Source organism: Anoplophora glabripennis, unplaced genomic scaffold (assembly GCF_000390285.2).
Source record: "Anoplophora glabripennis isolate ALB-LARVAE unplaced genomic scaffold, Agla_2.0 scaffold1346, whole genome shotgun sequence".
In the NCBI taxonomy this organism is placed as follows: Eukaryota; Metazoa; Arthropoda; class Insecta; order Coleoptera; family Cerambycidae; genus Anoplophora; species Anoplophora glabripennis.
The window spans coordinates 21,383-40,758 of NW_019417570.1; the positions used below are offsets into that span (position 1 = coordinate 21,383).

Genomic DNA, 19,376 nt, shown 5'->3' on the forward strand with positions numbered 1-19,376 from the left:
AATTTAGTCATAATTAGTCTTTTATTTAAAACTTTGTTCATAACTAAAGATATCTACATAAAAACTTTACATTCTAAAATTAATTTTCCCTTAAAAAAAAATGCTACTAACTTTGTTGAAAACAAAGACAATATATATATACAAATAATATAGAACTTATATTTCGGATATTCTATAATTATAGTCTGGCTATTAAGTCTTATTGTGTCGAAGTGCGTGGCACTATACAGGGTGTTTGTAAATAAGTGCGAAATATTTTAAGGGTTATCGAAGTTATTTTGTGAAAAAAAGTTCATATAAACATAGGTAAAAATATTCTACGTTTCCGAGATACAGTGTTTAAATTTTAATTATTTATTTATTTTTATTATTTTAAAGATATTGACTCGAAACGCTTTGGAGGTATAAATGTGCATTTTTTGGGATGATCCGAATATTTCTACTTACAGCAGTGGTGTTCGTGCGAGAATGCCACAAACTTTTTTAATAAAAAACATGGTATACCACTGACTTTTTTCCGTTTTGACATTTTTTTAGAAATCTGTATGCACCGTTTTTGTGGAAAAAAATAAGACATATTTTATTGCAAGTTGTGTATATTTTTAATTTTTATTGATACATTATCTAGTAGATTGCTGTAAATATTTCTAAAACTATCTGAAATAATTAATAAAAATAAATAAAAAATTTAAATTTAAACACTCCGTATCTCGGAAACAAAGCATATTTTGACTAACATTTATATGAAGATTTTTACACAAAATAACTTCGACAACCACCCCCTAAAATATTTCGCACTTATTTACAAACACCCTGTATATGTGGGGTTAATGGAACTATATAGTAGGAAATGCCCATTGAACAGCTTACAGCAATCAAGTTCTGTTTTAAAGTCTGTGAAACAGCCACGGAAACATATCAATTATTACAAACGGAGTATAGTGAGGAGTGTGTATCACATCCGACTGTGTTTTTGTGGGTCGAGAGATATCGTAATGGCCTGAACTACAAGAACACAATCGGACGTGATACACTCCTCACCGTATGCCAATTGTAACAATTCATACGTTTTCGTGGCTGTTTTACCGGTTTTAAAACAGAACTTGATTGCTGAACGCTATTCAATGTGCATTTCCATGACAACTACCAAAAAATCGCTTCATGCAAAACGTTATAACTTCGTGGTAGATACACATATACTGATGAAATTTTATTCAGCAGCTCAGAAGGCTTCCCACTACGTAGTCCCGTTAACCGCACATAGATAGCGCCATACACTTCAGCACAATAAAATCAGTCTTAAAACTTAATAGTCAGACTGTACACAATGGTACATGATAATAACTCTGTGGTTCTATTATTCCTTAAAAAAATAATACCACAATTCAGAAATTTTATGACGATAAATTAAAGACATAGTTACTAATTTATTTCAATGAAATGTTTCTTATGAGTATAAATTTTTTTAAAAAACATGATAGTTTTTAAACTACCAAATTCGATTTTCAGTTTGAGGTGCTCTCATTACACCCACACCACCACCCAACCTCCTGTAATTCATCGATCCACACAGCCTCCATTGATTTTGTTCAGTGTCGTAAAATTCTATCGTTTTTAAATAAGCTGTGCCGTCAAATCCACCTACAGCATATAATTGGCCATTGACTACAGCTAAACCCACCTGAAAAAAAAATATTCATTATTAAAAAAAAAATACATGCTGTCTAATTTATAAATTTATATAAAATAAAAAATACTGATCGTTTGTCAAAATTTGTCATCTTAAAAATTTGAGGACTGAAAACTTGTCTAAGATCACCTTTTAAAAGTTGCTAGTAAAAATTAAAGTGCTTATATTTTGATAATAAAGTATAGGACACAAGTTCTTATTTTATCATACAAATAAAAAATTTTTCTTGTTAATTTACATACAGTTGAACTCTCTTATAACGAGCAGGGGATATAACGAGCACTTGGTTATAACGAGCAAATTGAAAAGTCCCTTCCGAATTCCCTATGTAACACGTGTATTTTTGTTCGGCTATAACGAACTCGTATATAACGAGGGCTTGGCTATTACGAGCTTTGATTTTGGTCCCGCGCAACAGTGATCTCGGCTATAACGAGTTATCGTAGAACCACTTTTTATGCACATGACATCAAATGAACGCAAAAACTTGTTATGACAAGTAGAAATAACAACATATCCGATTTTGACGTCTTTGACTTAGTTCAGTACGACATGGTAGACGGAAATCTCGAAGTGGCTGAATTCCACAATGAAATTCAAATCACACAATTAGCGATTAACCCATCAATAGATGAAGAAAGTGATGAAGAAGAGACGGGAAGCGATGAGGTTACAGTTCCTTCGACACATGAAGCCATCTCTGCGTTAAAAACCATAGTATCATACGTCGAATTCAAATATCCGGAAAACGAGCAGTTCTTAAATGCCGCTGATTGGTTGCAAAGAAATATCAGTCAGGAGATATTAAGCAAAAGAGTGGTGCAGAAAAATATTACAGAATTTTTTCGTTAATAATAAATGCTATGTAATGTAACTTACCTACAGTTATGATAAATAATATTATATGTTTGAAAATAAAAATACAAGTGCAATGCAGCTATAATTATGTGTCCAATAATTTTCAGCATAGTTGGCGACGGCGACGTCTATAACGAGCACTCGCGTATAACGAGCAAATTTTGCGTTCCCGTGAATGCTCGCTATAACCGAGTTTTACTGTATTTCTAGAAGTTTTGGTATAATTCATTTTATTAGTAATTGCCAATGCATTTTCTGATTTAATTTCCATAACAAATTTAATATTAAATGAAAAAATATTTTGTGGAATTCAGAATCTTGTAATTAAAGGTTATTTTAAGAAAATTATTGAAAATTATCGATATTATCAGTTAAAAAAAGGATCACTCTCATTTCAAGTTTCTCTCGTTCAGTAATTATAAAATCAAATTTTAATCTGTTTAATTATTCTTAATTAAAGAACATTAATTAAATCAGAACGTTCATAATTTGAAGATATACTTTTTATTGAATTATTTGATACTGAAAATAGTGATCATTACCACTAAGCACTATTTTGTTTTATTATCAAACATGCAAATTTTTGACATTTGAACCAAATTTACCTGGAAAATGTGTTGTCGATGAATAATAAAATAATTATGTGAAATCTGTTAGAAATACAAAAAATTTTCAAGGAAAAAAAAAAGAACTTTAAAAAGTTCTTATCTGTGGTCTTGTCTATCAGGTGATTACGAAGTAGAAATATACATTATATATATTTTTAATCAAGATGACCCCATCACTTTAATTTTCACCAATCTGCAGTGTCTTTTAACCCTAGATTACAAACCTTCGTTGAATCGACAACGCAGATTTGAAAAAAGCATAGTAAAGTTTGTCTGCCTGGATGCACTCATATCAGCTCCCGGCTAATCTCAGTCAACTCGTTGCCAGTGTGATGGACGATAGTGCTTTCTGGTGGGGGCCCATGTGCGTCGTTCCACCAACCATCCTTGTGTGGTGGACACAAACTTGATGTATCACAAATGTATTAGTTTTTAGTTTTTAGATTTTTACTAGTTTATTCATCTTGTTTACTTTAATATTTGAAGTTTGCTTCAAATGTTTTCTTTCTAGATATAATTTAAGCACTTTAAAAATTTAAAAAATGTTGATTTTGCATGGAATCTATAATATCAATATCCAAAAGGCCATTTCGGTAATAAATATTTCATCAGTTAATAATCAGAAAAAATGTAAATTTTTCAGGAGGAGAGAAATAAACTTCTGAATGTTATAGTAATATAGCACAATGCCTAATTGTGATTATGTTTGCTAGGTAGGGTTTGTTGGTTTAATATTTATTGCAGGTCACATAGCACATACTCAAATAATTTTTTGAATAAGAAAAAAAATATATTTTTTTTATAAATATACAGCACTTAGCACATTTGTGGTTCTCCAGTAATGCTTTACTCACTGAACAAAATAATTAACAATTAACTTTTAAACTAGATTTTATTGCAGAAAACAACCAGATTTTATCAAATTAAAAGAAATACAGTTACTGTAATCAAAAGTTATACAAAAAGAAAGTAAAAAATTAGCATTAATCATCTAATTTTGCTGCATCAAGCTGAGTTCCATTGTTCACTTCAGGAATNAGAAATAAACTTCTGAATGTTATAGTAATATAGCACAATGCCTAATTGTGATTATGTTTGCTAGGTAGGGTTTGTTGGTTTAATATTTATTGCAGGTCACATAGCACATACTCAAATAATTTTTTGAATAAGAAAAAAAATATATTTTTTTTATAAATATACAGCACTTAGCACATTTGTGGTTCTCCAGTAATGCTTTACTCACTGAACAAAATAATTAACAATTAACTTTTAAACTAGATTTTATTGCAGAAAACAACCAGATTTTATCAAATTAAAAGAAATACAGTTACTGTAATCAAAAGTTATACAAAAAGAAAGTAAAAAATTAGCATTAATCATCTAATTTTGCTGCATCAAGCTGAGTTCCATTGTTCACTTCAAGAATTTCCTTAATAAAGTTGGTATAATCCTCGGGAATAATTTTGTTCGACAACAAATAAAGATCTTTTTTTTTCTTCTGAGAAACCGGTATTCTGGAGTCATACTTTTGATTTAATGTTACTGTTTCCCATCTTTTCTTTTTTCCTGGTTTACGTTTGTCAGAGACATCGATTTCATAAAATGCTCCGTCAGAGAGGTTGTATTTATACTGTATAATAAATGGTTTTTCCTTCTGATATCGCATCCACTTTATATTGAGCCAGGTAACTTTTTCTTTTTGAATATTGTGGGTTGTATTGACAACAATATCAGTCACTAGTTGTTGCAAGTTGAAAAAATCAGTATACTTAAGGTCATTGACGAAATAAGGACGAGGTTTAATTCTAGCCATTGATATCAAAAGTCCCCATTCACGGGTAGAATATACTTTTTTATGTCTTTTAGCCCTTTCTATAGTAGCGTGCATGGAATCGGCTTCCAGGTATGAGTGATCCGATTCCATGAACTTCATGTCTATAGTTTTTAGGTATTTTATTTTATTAACAGCAAAAAGCATCGCTGCTGCTACGAATTTATTGCGGTTTTGTCCGCTACATGTATCAGAAAATGATGCGACATGTGTAACAGTTTCTGGTAAACTCGCCAGATATTTGATGAGACAAGTTCCTATTTCTGTACTACCTATCTATATCTATAACTCATTTTGCTTGAAAAGTGTACTTACATTTGTGCACTACACCATCGATATGTACATTGTACATAATAAACATATTATTAAAGGATTGTATTTGAAAATAAATACAAAATTATAAATATTTTATTCAATGAAACCCTTGAAACCCCTTTTTTAAAAAAGCATAGTTGAAATGATGAATGTCTATAAGAAATGTTGAAAAATAAGGTTAGTGATCTAGGGTTAATTGTTCATTGCAGAACATCTATATAAGTACAAAAATTTGCAAACTGTAGTAATTCAGCCTCAGTACAGGAAAAGTTATAATAATAGTCTTTGAGAACATAGATTAAATACAGATTCTTACCCCACTTCTTCGTGATGTCATAGCTACGATAGGGCTCCAAGAATTAGTATGAGGATTATATCTTTCCGCACTACTCAATTCCATACAGTCATCCCTTCCGCCGACGGCATAAATAAGATTATTAAAAACAGCACAGCCTAGGTGTTTTCTACGTGTAGACATTGGGCTCACCAGTGTCCATTTGTTATGACGAGGATCATATCTTTCAACTGTATTTAAAGGAGACTGACCATCGGAGCCTCCTATCGCATACAGATATCCACCCAACACAGCTACTGCTACTCCTAAGCGACGTGTTGTCATAGGAGCTACTTTTGTCCATTTATTCTCTTTAGGATCATATCTGAAATATAAATTTAGTTACAATATGGTCATTTCCATAAGCGAAATTCTGTATCCAATGTTGTATAAACATAAAGTACTTATAATATAATCTCAATATACAAAATGATCGCTTTTTTATTTGTCATGCTTCATTAGATTTCCTCAAAAAATGTCTACTCGAAAATTCAAAATTAGGAATTTTCATTACATTTACATAATTCTATCCTGTCTTATGTTGCTAAGTTGGTAGCACAAACCTTTAGGTTACTTGTAGTGCCAACAACGGCTAATAGTTCCAGCTTATTACTTAAGCGTAAATCTGTAATACAGTGGATTTATAGTCATTTATCACAATAAACTCCAATGCAAATACAGAGTGTTAAAAAAAAGAGTGTAAAATATTTTAGGAGGTAATAGTATGAACCAAAATAAGCAGAAAAGTCTTAATAAACATGGGTCCGCAAAGTAACGGTTGCAGAGATAAGGACCACTATTCGTTTTTCAAACATTTTATTTTATTAGGAATAAACCGACAAAGGAAGCTTTTAACAAACAAAAAACAAAGTTACAGAAGATGTTCAAAGTGCCCTCCGTTCATTTCCCAGCAGGCACGACATCTTCGTCTCATCGATATTCGAACTCTTTCGAAAACACCCTTCTTGGTTTGGATTTCTTGACACTTTTGATTAATCCGTAGCTGCAGCTCTTCCAGGCTATTTACAGGAGTACCATACACTAATGTCTTCAAATAACCCCAAACAAAGAAATCTAGAGGGTTCAGATCAGGCGATCTTGGAGGCTATAAAACAGGTCCGGCTTTCCTACCCATCTATGTGGAAAAGTTTGGTGTAAATGCTCTCTAACAGCCATGGAAAAATGAGCTGGAGCACCATCATGCTGGAACCACATTTGTTGCCTCTGATTCAAAGGAATGTCTTCCAAAAACTCATACAGTGTGTTCTGCAGAAAGTTGAGGTAAGTAGCGCCTGTTAATCGGTTTGGTAAAACAACAGGACCTAGAAACCTGTCACCTATAATACCCATCCAAATGTTTAATGAAAAATGTGCCTGATGTCCAGATTTTATTAGAGCATGAGGATTTTTGTCGGCCCAAATATGCGTATTGTGAAAATTAAACACTCCATTTCTTGTGAACTCGGCCTCATCAGTAAAAAGAATGTTTGCAAGAAAACGAGGGTCTTCAGCATCATGACGTAGAAACCAGCGGCAAAAAACCAAACGTGCTTGATGATCATTTATTGGATTTAAGGCCTATACTCGTTGCACATAGTATGGATAAAGCAGTTGCTCGTGAAGGATTCTCCAAACAAGAGGACCACTAATTCCTACCTCGGCTGATATTCTCCGCACACTCGTACCTGGATTCTGCTCTACCAGTCAACATAAAGACGTAGTGCTTCGGTGTCGTTCCCATTAGCAAGACCATACATGAAATGCATGTCTGTTAATTCTGCGTTAGAGTAACCAGCCATAGCGAAAGAAAACTTGTGCACTGAGAACAACTGTCAAATACGTACTGTTTATTTCACTAAACATCAACCATTATAAGAAAATACACGTTTTTGCAAAATAAAAAAAGGGGCTAAAAAACATAAAACATTCCATATCTCTGCAACCGTTACTTTGCGGACCCATGTTTATTAAGACTTTCCTGCTTATTTTGGTTCATACTATTACCTCCTGAAATATTTTACACTCTTTTTTTAACACCCTGTATATCAGTATGAATTGAAAGCTGGAACTGTTTATATCAATTGAAATCCTAAAATCCCATATGTCTCCATAATCATTAAAAAAATTCTACCAGGATTGTGAATTAATTTTGAGGGATTTACAATAGATGGCAGAACTTATACTATATCGCATCGGACACTTCTGAAATTATATTCATGTCAAACCTCTGTCAATAGGCGTTATTTTTTATTATGTATCATTTCACTGAAGTGTAAACATTTTTTCCCAGCTCTGAAGATTTTGAATTATGAGCCAACAAAACACCATTTGCGGGAAGTTTTAAAGTTTTACTTTTCATGTTTAATTCAAAGAAAAGTGCTGCTGAAAGCCATCGAGTGCTGTTGGAAACTTATAGTGGACATACTCCATTGATAAGAACATGTGAGTATTGATTCCAATGTTTTAGAAGTTAGTGATTTCGATACAGTTGACAAATAAAGTTCTGGTCAACCGAAAAAGTTCAAAGATGATAAATTGGAAGCTATCCTCAACCAAGATCATGACAAACGCAAGATGATCTTACTGAATCGTTAAATGTTGATCACACAACAGTTTCCAAACGTTTAAATGTATGATTCAAAAGCAAGGAAATTGGATGTCATGTGAATTGAAGACGAGTGAAGTTGAACAGCGATTTTTCACATATGAACAATTGCTTCAACAGCAAAAAAGAAAGGTTTTTTGCATTGTATCATCACTGGCGATGAAAAATGGATACGCTATGATAATCCTAACGGTAGAAAGTGGTAGGGTTCACCTGGTCATGCATCAACATTGACGACAGGGACGACTATTCATGTTTCGAAGTTCATGCTCTGTATTTGGAGGGACCGCGCCGCCATTATTCTATGGCTAGAAATTGGCCTCAATGATTTGGGATCGAGGGGGATTATCCCTCTTTATCCTGCCTCATCTCGTGTAGGCCTGGACAGCCTTCGTAGGTGGGCCCCATCCGTCGTCTACCCCGACCGCAAATGCGGCCGGTGTAGGCGCTTTGTGGGACCTCCTTTTGTCCTGGCTGGGCCCCGCCGGCTAGGGCCCTTTCTTCTGGCGCTCTTCTTGCTTCGCCGGCTCGTCTGTGTAAACCCCGGGGGTAGTGTCATGTTTATGTGTGGTATGGTTGGGTAGGGTAGTGCGGCTATGCAGCCTGGGATGCGCTTTGCTAAGGTGGCCCTTAGGCTAGCGCGGGAGGGGAGGGTTAAGGAGGGTATGGGGGGTGTGTGTGTGTGTGTGTGTGTGTGTCGTTGTCTTCGTTTCTTGATCCTGGCTGTCTCTGAAACAGAAAAGGTTAGCGGGCAGGGGGGGGGTCATTGGGGTGGTCACCCAGGGTCAAAAAGTTGGTGTCTAGGTCTTTTGTGTTTGTCGGTCACGTCGGGTACGTAGTCAACGGCTTGCCTGAGGAGGGGATTGTCATGTCTAGCGGCTACGTCAAATCGTTTCTCCGCGTTTTGTCTTATTGTCTGTGTAGCGTTTGTGTATTGTAAGTCTCGTAATATGTCAGTGTTTCTTACGTACCAGGGCGCGTCGGTGGCCGTGCGGAGGGCTATGTTTTCCACAGCCTGTAATGACTTTAAGTGGCTTTTTGCCGCGTGACCCCACGCCGTGGAGGCGTAGGTTAGCTGCGGTTGAAGTACCACCTTGATAAGCGTTCGCTTATTCCTTAAACTGAGGGTGTTTCCACCTTTGAGTAAGGGATAGAGCCTAGCCCTGGTGGTCTTCGCTCGCGCCACCGTCTCCACGATGTGCGGTTTCCACGTGAGACGCTGGTCCATCGTCACGCCCAGGTATCGTGTTTGTCGATTCCAGGAGATGGGTTCCTGGGATAGTGTCAGTCTGTCAAGGTTTTGTGGGATTTTTCGTTTGGTAAAAAGGATAGCCGAACTTTTGTTGGGATTAATTTTGACTTTCCACCTGTTGCACCAGGTTTCAAGTTGGTCTAAGGAGCTTTGGAGGAGGTAGACGGAATATCTAGGATCTACGGATTGGGATGTGATTGTCAGGTCGTCGGCGTATAAGTATATGTTGGTGTTGGGGGGATGTGGGATGTCGGAGTTGTAAATGGTGTATAGGTGTGGGGACAGGACGGTGCCCTGGGGGACACCGGCCTCCATGGGACGGGTGGTGGAAAGGGAATCTTGGATTTGGATGCGGAATTTTCGGTGGTGTAGGTAGGATTTTATGAGTTTGGTAAAGGATATGGGATATTGGTTGGTGAGCATTTTCATCAGTAGGCCTTCATGCCAAACCGTATCGAAGGCCTTTGCGACGTCCAGGAAGACAGCACCAGTGTACTGTCCCCTGTTGAAGGCCGCCGTGATGTGCTCGGTAAGGCGAAGGATTTGGAGTTCAGTGGAGTGATTGGGTCGGAAGGCGAACTGCTCGTCTGGAATGACTTGCAGTTCTTGGGAGTGGGTTCTTAGACGGGTTAGGATAATTTTTTCTACCACTTTGCTCATAGCCGGGAGCAGGCTAATGGGCCGGTAGTTGGATGGGATGGTGTGATCTTTGTTGGGTTTTGGGATAAGGATTATGTTTGCTGTTTTCCAGCGGGTAGGGAAGTGTCTTAGTCTGAGTGTCGCGTTTGTTATGTTTAGTAGGGCCATGAGGCCCTTGTGTGGTAGTCGTTTAAGTGTCGTGTTATGTATATTGTCGGGTCCGGGGGCTTTTCTGTTTTTAAGTCTGCGTATTGTCAGTCTTAGTTCGTCAGGTGTTGCGGGGGGGATTATGTCATTGTCTGGCTCTCTGTCGACGCGTCGGGCCGCGCGCTCAGCCACTATCTCGAATTCCTCGTCTTCGTCGGGCAGCTGAGGCAGTCTACACTGCAGTTCCAGGCTATCGGCGAAAGCCTCGGCCTTTTCCTGGTTCGTGTAAACCACCCCCACACTACCGTGGATTGGAGGAATTTTACGGCGAGCGGTCTGTCGCAGGGCCCTCTGCGTTTTCCAGAGGCTGTTGTCTTGTGGATCCAGCGACTCCAGGTGCCTAGCCCAGTTATCCTGGGCCAGTTCATCCAGAGCCGCCTTCACCCGTCTGTTAAGTACGTTTAAGTCATGTCTGTGTCGGGGGAGGCGGGTGCGGGTGGCAAGCCGTTTCGCACGTCGTCTGTCACGTATTAAGTTTTTTATGTCATCGGGGAGGGTTGGAGGGACCAGCTTGGTGTTGTGTACTACACAGTATGTCGGAAAAATAATGGAACTTAGGAAATTAGTTATTTTGCCAAAATTATTTCTTTTTATTTAAAACACATCCCTTATGCATCAAGACACAGGTAGGCGGTTTATGTCATTTTTCGGAAATGCCTCAATGATCTTTGTCATGGCTACTTGGACTTGTGTAACATTGTCATAAAACATTCCTTTCATGGCCAGTTTCAGTTTCAGGAACAGGAAATAGTTACACGGAGATAAATCAGGCGAATACAGAGGATGATGAACACAGACGTTTTTTTTTGTCAAAAATTCATAACGATGGTCCTGTGTGATGGTGCATTATCGTACAACAAAAATTAACTTCCTGAGACTCGATATTCGGACCTCACTTGCATGATTCTCTTCCACAAATGCTTCATAACACCCAAACCAGTAACATTTTGACCTTGTGTAACAAATTCTCGAAGGATAGTACCTTTACAGTCATAAAAACAAATCAACATTGTATTCTCTCATAATTTTTAGAAATATTTTCGATTTTGGAGAGCCTGGGGACTTCCACATAGCACTTTGGCATTTTGTTTGAGGATCGTATGTGAAGCACCAAGTCTCATCACCAGTTACAATCGAATCCAGGAATGTATAGTTCCATTTGGCTGTTTTAATAAGGTCCCTGCAATGTTGTGAGGAACAAATCTGGCACAGATTTTCCGTTTGTTTAAATCCTTTGCCAAATTTTGTGAATCGTGTCTTTGGTCTTAATTTCTCCGCTGTCCATCTCACAGTCGAATTTACGTCGTAAGCGATTATTTCATGCACTTTTTCTACCAACTCATCGCGATTTTTTCTCAGTTTTAAGGTTTTTTAAAAAGGTTATTACCCTACTCTTATGGCTAGTTGATTGAATGAATTTGTTAACACTAAATTATTTAAAACAGTGTAAAAATAAGTGAAAAAAACTATAAATTATTTACGTGGCAAAAATAACAATACAAAATATTTTCATTGAAATATAATATTTTGGAAATAAATACAAAACAAGTTCTTCGTATATTTTTTTCTTAAGTAACAAACAAATGATATGCATTATATCATTTTACAAACTGTACTAAATGCACATTTTATAATTAATAAAAGTGATCTTTTTGACACACACACACAAAATGTTTATGGGGAAATAGTAATGGGGATTTTTTATTGGTTTTGTAGCAATTTTGGGATTGGGGCACTTGAAACATTCGCCTAGGGTAGTAATTTTCATGAATTTAAAAAAAAATGACCATAATTCGAAAACAAAAAGACACTAAGATCGAATTTAGTAAATCTTTTAGAAAAAACTATTTAAAAAATGGAAAATTACTACAGATTTCTTACACCAGAATTTGCAAGTAAAATGAAATTTTAAAAAGTAGTCAATATTTACTTACTTACCTTTCAACATGGTTTAAACATTGAACCCCATCTTGACCTCCTACGGCATAGAGTAAATTATCTAAAACGGCTACTCCCACACTTGTTCGACAAGACGTAGTAGGAGCCACATCACATGACCACTGGTCCGTCTGAGGGTCATACCTACAAAACAAAAATATTACGAAGTCCGTCTCCAAAGTAACAAATCAGTGTTAATATAATGAAAATAGTTTGTACCACTGCAAAGTAACATGGCAACTGAAGTGGACTATAATGCACATGCATGAACGAAGACGACTTCACTGGTCATAAGAATGACTTATTCAAAGAATTTTATGAATCAGTTCCAATCAGTTTCAGAAAAAAATTGCTTGTTTCAAAGATCACTTCAAAATAAAAACTGAGATTTAATAACTCCTGCTGAACTAGTCTGCTGGACAACCGCCGGACTTGTGTATGGTATGCGGTATGCACCACACACTTTGAGATAAAGAAATGAATAAAGTATTTAATTTTTGCTAGTGTTAGTCCGACTTTTAGATCCACACATCGGGATTTGCTAGCTATCTGGTGTGCTTTACCAACAGGAGCCATCAATATAAACTGGAATTGCCACAATACTTTATTCAAGTCCGAATGTAGTCCCTGAGTCAGTTTCAGTGCAATGTCGACTCGAACCAAAATGGATCTGTACAGATTAATTACTGGGATCAGTTACATAAATACCTGTTCCAACGGATAAGTTTCAGTTTTGGGTACCCATCTCTAACTGATTGGGTCAGTTGGGAATTAGAAGCTTGTCAGTCAACACATGTAGCATGTGTGTGAGATATAACCTACAAAGTATGTTATATCTTAAATGTCATGCTACTCAATGCCTATCGACACAAAACATTGTTTTGTACCTACTGGGAAAGGTAGGTTATATCTCACCGGTCTGCGACATACGATTCTGCTGACAAATGGTCTTAAGTATTTACTAAGTAATGTGTGTAATTCAATGTTGGATGGGGCATGTAACACACCGAGTAGTTGTTTCCTACATCTTTAGTTAAAATTCAGCATGTAATCGTCGCATTTGCAATGGCTGCATGAGTAGTAACCTAATTTGTGTCAAATTTAGTTCCAAACTAGATCATTCATCTGCAGAAACTATTCGGATGATTCAGTCACAAAATATATCATCGCACCAGACCGCATGTTAAATGCAACACGAAAAGGATGCAGGCTCTTCTGAGCTCACATCCAGCAATAAAATTTAGTGTGGAAACTCTTCTAATCGGTAATAGGTTCTAGTGGTTCCCAGATTTGGCAATAGTACCAAATAATAACTGGGCATATATATAAAATTAATGCATTTAACTATGTAATTGAAGAATTATATTAAACTTTTCTTTTCTTTGCAAATGATATTTGTGTTAAATGCTAAATAAAATTAAGTTAGAATTAAAAGTATGAATTTACCTAATTAATTATTTATTTTATATGAATTTGTCTTGGAATAGAATTTAAAATCTTGAAATTAATGTTTTTAGATTTGTGCGTCGACTTCCAATTTGGTACGATATTAATACCTTTGTTAAAAAAAATTGGAATATACAGGTTGTGTAAAATGTAGCGAATCACATATTTTTTATTGAATGTCAAGGACATTTTTTCAATTATTTTGTCACACCGTTCCCGAGTTATAATCACTTTTTTTACTCTATGACGTCACACATCCTTGATCCTGAATTTTTTTTTTTTCAACATGCAGACTGAACATTTTACACTATCATCAATCAGAGCCATGGCAGATTTTTTGATATTTCAAGCCGTTTTCAAGGTACAAGCAACCACTGTTTTTTTTCTCTCATATGTTGTGTCACCCCGCCCTGCCTCACCCACCTAATGCTCTACTCAGAACAAGGGGGAAATTTTTTGTATTTTCAGCAAAAACAGTTTTTTTCTCATATGTTGTGATGTCATAGCTCGATAATGAAGGCTAAAAAGGGCCCGCGCTCTACTGCCCTCCCTGGAGGGAAGCCCTAGATGTCTTGAAGACACTAAGGAAGCCCCAGAGACTCCTGAAGACAGCAGACAGAGAGAGAGAGAGAATAACGACACAATCACTGTATCTCTCTCGCACACTATAATTCTGTCTCTCTCGCACACCATCAGACAAAAATGAAATGTTACAAAGGTTAGTTATAATAATAATTAAGTACTTGTTATTTCAGTAAAGATATATATATTACTAGCTGTTTAAAATATCATTATGATGACTTTGTTTATTTGGAAATATATTTTCTGCAGTATTTCAATGCCAAAAAATGAAAATAGTAACTAATTAATGAAATTATGATTAAATAACCTAACTATGACACCACTGCAGAATATCTGATTGTCTGAAGTTGACTACAAAGATATTCGTTCATTCTTTAAAACATTTTTATCAATACCTACACCATACATTTAAGTAAGTAAATACAGTAATACAAAAAATAGGCATTGATAAAAAATGTGTTCGAAATAAATCCGTGCTTAAGAGTGACAACATTGCCAAACTGTTCCTATTCCAGGCACTGTCTGGAGGGATAGCTATTTGGTATGTGATCCAGGTTTGCACAAAACGTGATGTAGATGATTATTTATTTACTAGTTACCTTTCAATACTATTTAAATAACTCTGACCATCATGGCCACCCACAGCATAGAGGAGATCGTTTAAAACCGCTACTCCTACGCCACATCTACGTTTACTCATTGGTGCAACCATTTTCCATTCCATCGTTTGAGGATCAAATTTTTCTACCGATGCAATTGCATCTCCACTACACCATCCCCCAACAGCGAAGAGAACTTCTCCTAAAATGCAGTCATCATAAGACTCTTCTACGACTCTGGTACTATTTAACATGCAGGAGCAATTAATTTTTCAAAATTTATATCCGATAAGGGTTATACTGAAGACGTTTTTAATCATCTTTCATTGTTTAACTTAACATTTCTTCTGGTTTCATTGTTACATTATCTCCTCATTGGTTAAAAAAAATCAACTATTAAATTCAAATTTAGTTATGGTTATCCATCCACATTTTCTAGTACGACTACATTCAATAAAGTCATTTTAGAAACATGTCGGAAGCACCTGTAAAACTGGTGCACAGGGTCATTTATATAATCTCTTTTATTTTTTCTATCTAAGAAAAAATGTTAAAGAGCATAGTTTTAGGAAACTTTCTGGAAGTTTTGAAGTAATTTATTAGAAAATAAATAACCGTTGCATTTCAAAGATATAAACCAAATTTTTTTTTTTTAAGCTTTTTGAAGTCCTCTTCTTTTTCTGAGTAGAGGTACATAATATATATTTGCTTTCTTAATGCAGTTATTAATTTTCTACTTGTCTACGAAAAAATATTGATCAAGAGCTCAGCATAACAGAGCTATGAATTTTTTTTATAAAATTTACCCCATTTTCCCAATGTGTGACCTTTATCTTAATGCAGTTATTAATTTATTAATTAGTTACGACAAAATAAAGACTCACTGGTTGAGCATAACGAAGTCATAATTTTTTTTAAAATTGACTATATTTCGTCCTATACATGCTGACAAGTAAATGTGAGACTTTCTTAACGTAATTATTAGTTTTCTATCTATTTACGGCAAAATAAAGATTTGAGAGCTCAGCATAACACCTCAGCATAGCAGAGCTATAAATTTTTTCTACCAGAATAAAAACTTGAAAGCTCAACACAGTTTATTCTATAAAATTCATCCCATTCAACCCAAAAACGCGGCCTTTCTAGTGAAATTGTCTATTGCTCTGTGTGAAAATAAAAGCTCAACAGTGCAATATATGAGGTTACACAATTTATTTAACTGACTCCATTTTTTCCCTTGTACAATTTGTAATTTCACATTTTAACATTATTTCATGCCTTTTAGCAGCAATGCAAGTCAGTATGTACATTATAATATTTTTTGTTCTTAGTTTCTTCCCTCTGTTACATTATCTAAAATAGTTTTATGGGCACTTTCGACATATTTATGAGATGACACCCTACTAGAAAATGTGTATGTGGATAACACACCCGTAATTTAGTTTATACATTTAGTAATTATTACTTATAACCAAAATTTTTTCCCACATAAAAATATACATACATACACTACATATAAAGTCGTGTCAAGTGAGTGATCACTTATAGCTGTAATGTACGTAATGAATTGTGAAATAGATGATTCTTGAATATACAGGAAAATCTCATTAATCCGGCACGATTAAAAACCTAATAGTGCCGGAATACTGGAAATTCGAATTAATGGAATATGTATAATATAAACAGTATTAAATTAAAAAACGTTACTTTTAATTGTTTATTAACAAAGAGATTAGTACATATATACATACATATTACATTTGTGTGCGCATATATATGTATATTGTAGTTTTTATTTTTCTGTAAAATAATCTTTCAACTATACTATAACTGTATAAACCGTATTCTTCAAGGATAGTAGACAAACGTGGAAAAATTAACGTCAAAACTGGACGTGCCGATGTAATGAAGTGCCGGATTATAGAGATTCTACTGTATATTCATAATTACAGACAATATCCATATAGGTATAAACATTTTGTAAATTTAAATGAAAAACAATTAAATTGTTTATAAAAATTTCAAAAATTGTTATGTTAAATGTCTGTATAAATACCAAAACATAATAATTTAACTATGTTACCTCTTCGGGTGGGTTTTCTAGGTCGTGTCCTCGGTCCTTGCATGAGAGGTCTTTCTTGAGGTAATAGTAAATAGTTTTTAGCTTCATCCACTAAATCTCTGCATGATTCATCGGATCTCACTAACAAATCTGATCCCACTGTACCAACAAGAAATTTTGGACTTAATAAGGGCAAACGTACATGTTGTAAAACTTGAGGCAAATGTTGCCTTCTATCGGACACATTATATTTAACCCAAGACATAACCGCATTAAACACTTGTTCTTCTGTGCGCACATTTAATTCATCACTTGCAATAATGTCTACAAGTTGACCTACTGGTAATAACAGAAATTCCTCGGATTCCATCACTTCTTGAAAATTATGTTGTGTAAATTTATCAGCGATTCTTAATAATTCCCGGCAAGAATGAGTATCTGCAAATGCTCTAATTCCTAAACAGTTTGACGGATCCAACTGTCGTTTTAGAAATTCACAACAAATGTCTTGAATTTCAGTTAACTGCAAAAGACAAGCTGCTGGAAGTAACATTTGAACATTTGATTCTTCTACCACAATGTGCGATGTGTAGCAAAAATCAATTAGGAGATCCATAGCTGACTCATCTATGTCACGAATAGTCACTTCAGTTTGGCGGGATTCTGCTAGTTCACCTGTGAACATTGCCCTAAAATATGGGCTGCAGGCACTTAAAATAACTCTATGTGCAAGAATTTTTCTTGAACCCACATTTAATACTACATCACAGAGTTCTCTGTGTCTGCGAAGCAAGTTGAGCTCAGTGAGAGTGTTCTTGGGGTGCTTTTCAGAAGAGTGTGATAGACGAGCTGGAGAAGGTGGTCTGTCTCCCCCAGTCATTTCACCCATTCTACAAGGCCCACGTAGATGTGGGGCCAGTTGTAAACGCAAGGGCGGAGACGCCCAACCCCACACCGAGTCTATCTACAACAGAAATTCAATAGTAATGAAAGTTAAAAGAATAATATTATAAACTCATTATGTGGGAATTACAGGTTCACTAAACACCACTTTGAGAACAAACATAAATATAAACCAAATTACTCCCAAACATTTTATTTAATATTTATTAATCTATTATTTTATTAGCTGTTGTATTTTTACTTCGTTATAAAGGTATTACGCTACTTCAAATAAATACAAAAATATTTTGTTTTCATTTCAAAACATTTTTTTTAAGTTTTGTTTTTTATATATATAATTTTGTTCTATTAATATTCATTAATACTATTTGTAAGGAGGCTACCTGCAACAATTCTAGTAGAATGTGGAATTAATATCTTTACATAGTAGGTAGCTATTTTTACATGTTGGTGTGTATCAAGAGGGATGTTAGAACAATAAGGATAAAGATAAAAAGAATAGCCCACAGAGTAGTTAATTCCCATAATATATACAGAATTCTGTGAGGTTATCCTTTGCATACGTAAATTTTTAATATTGATGATCATTGTTTGACTTCATTTAATAGGGTTTCTTAGCAAACATTTATTTAAAATTTATTTGAATTAGCTTAATACCTTTATAATAAGGTAAACATTTATTAGCGATTTTTGTGAAAATATTTTTCATATCATTCATTATTATTAAATGATGTCTTAATTTATTATCGCAATACAAAGTTTGTATAATTACTATTTCGTTCGTCAATATAAGACTGGTCATATAAATTTTTTAATAAGGGGTCACAAGAAATACTTGATACAAAACAGTTAGGTATGTACTTACTTTTACTCCTTTTGTTAGCACCGCTGAAGAAATGCGATCCTGAAGTTTCTTAAACAAATTTATAAATTAATAAAATTAGTTTAACGATAATCATCCATTTGTTTTCTGTTTTTTTTTTACCAGAATAATTTTTGAACTGTCAAATGACTGTCAATACTGACTGTCAACGGCAGGGAGACTGTAGTAGGCATGGAGACTATACTATACTATATCTAGTCTCCATGGTAGTAGGGATGGGCAAAAATAACCGGTTAAATGAATCCCCATACCCTCCTTAACCCTCCCCACCCGCGCTAGACTAAGGGCTACCTTAGCAAAGCGCATCCCAGGCTGCATAGCCGCACTACCCTACCCAACCATACCACACATAAACATGACACTACCCCCGGGGTTTACACAGACGAGCCGGCGAAGCAAGAAGAGCGCCAGAAGAAAGGGCCCTAGCCGGCGGGGCCCAGCCAGGACAAAAGGAGGTCCCACAAAGCGCCTACACCGGCCGCATTTGCGGTCGGGGTAGACGACGGATGGGGCCCACCTACGAAGGCTGTCCAGGCCTACACGAGATGAGGCAGGATAAAGAGGGATAATCCCCCTCGATCCCAAATCATTGAGGCCAATTTCTAGCCATAGAATAATGGCGCG

General features: G+C 35.6%; 1 protein-coding gene across 1 annotated transcript; it reads right to left on the reverse strand.

The window, feature by feature from the left end:
• Positions 1–648: 648 nt before the first annotated feature.
• LOC108915543 (kelch-like protein diablo) lies at positions 649–18,904 on the reverse strand. The gene is made up of 6 exons (XM_018721601.2): positions 18,735–18,904; positions 16,988–17,930; positions 14,905–15,106; positions 12,278–12,421; positions 5,619–5,961; positions 649–1,681 (listed from the first exon to the last, which is right to left on the reverse strand). The coding sequence occupies exons 2-6, from the start codon at positions 17,853–17,855 to the stop codon at positions 1,490–1,492; spliced, it is 1,749 nt and encodes a 582-aa protein (XP_018577117.1). The 5' UTR covers positions 17,856–17,930; positions 18,735–18,904; the 3' UTR covers positions 649–1,489.
• Positions 18,905–19,376: the final 472 nt, after the last annotated feature.

Excerpts from the sequence above, each read along its gene's own strand:
- LOC108915543 (XM_018721601.2), bottom strand. The coding sequence starts at position 17,855 with ATGGGTGAAATGACTGGGGGAGACAGACCACCTTCTCCAGCTCGTCTA. Across the intron at positions 5,962-12,277 it reads TGTTTAAACCATGTTGAAAG|ATATGATCCTAAAGAGAATA; the intron begins GTAAGTAAGTAA and ends TTTATATTTCAG. Across the intron at positions 1,682-5,618 it reads TGACATCACGAAGAAGTGGG|GTGGGTTTAGCTGTAGTCAA; the intron begins GTAAGAATCTGT and ends TTTTTTTTTCAG.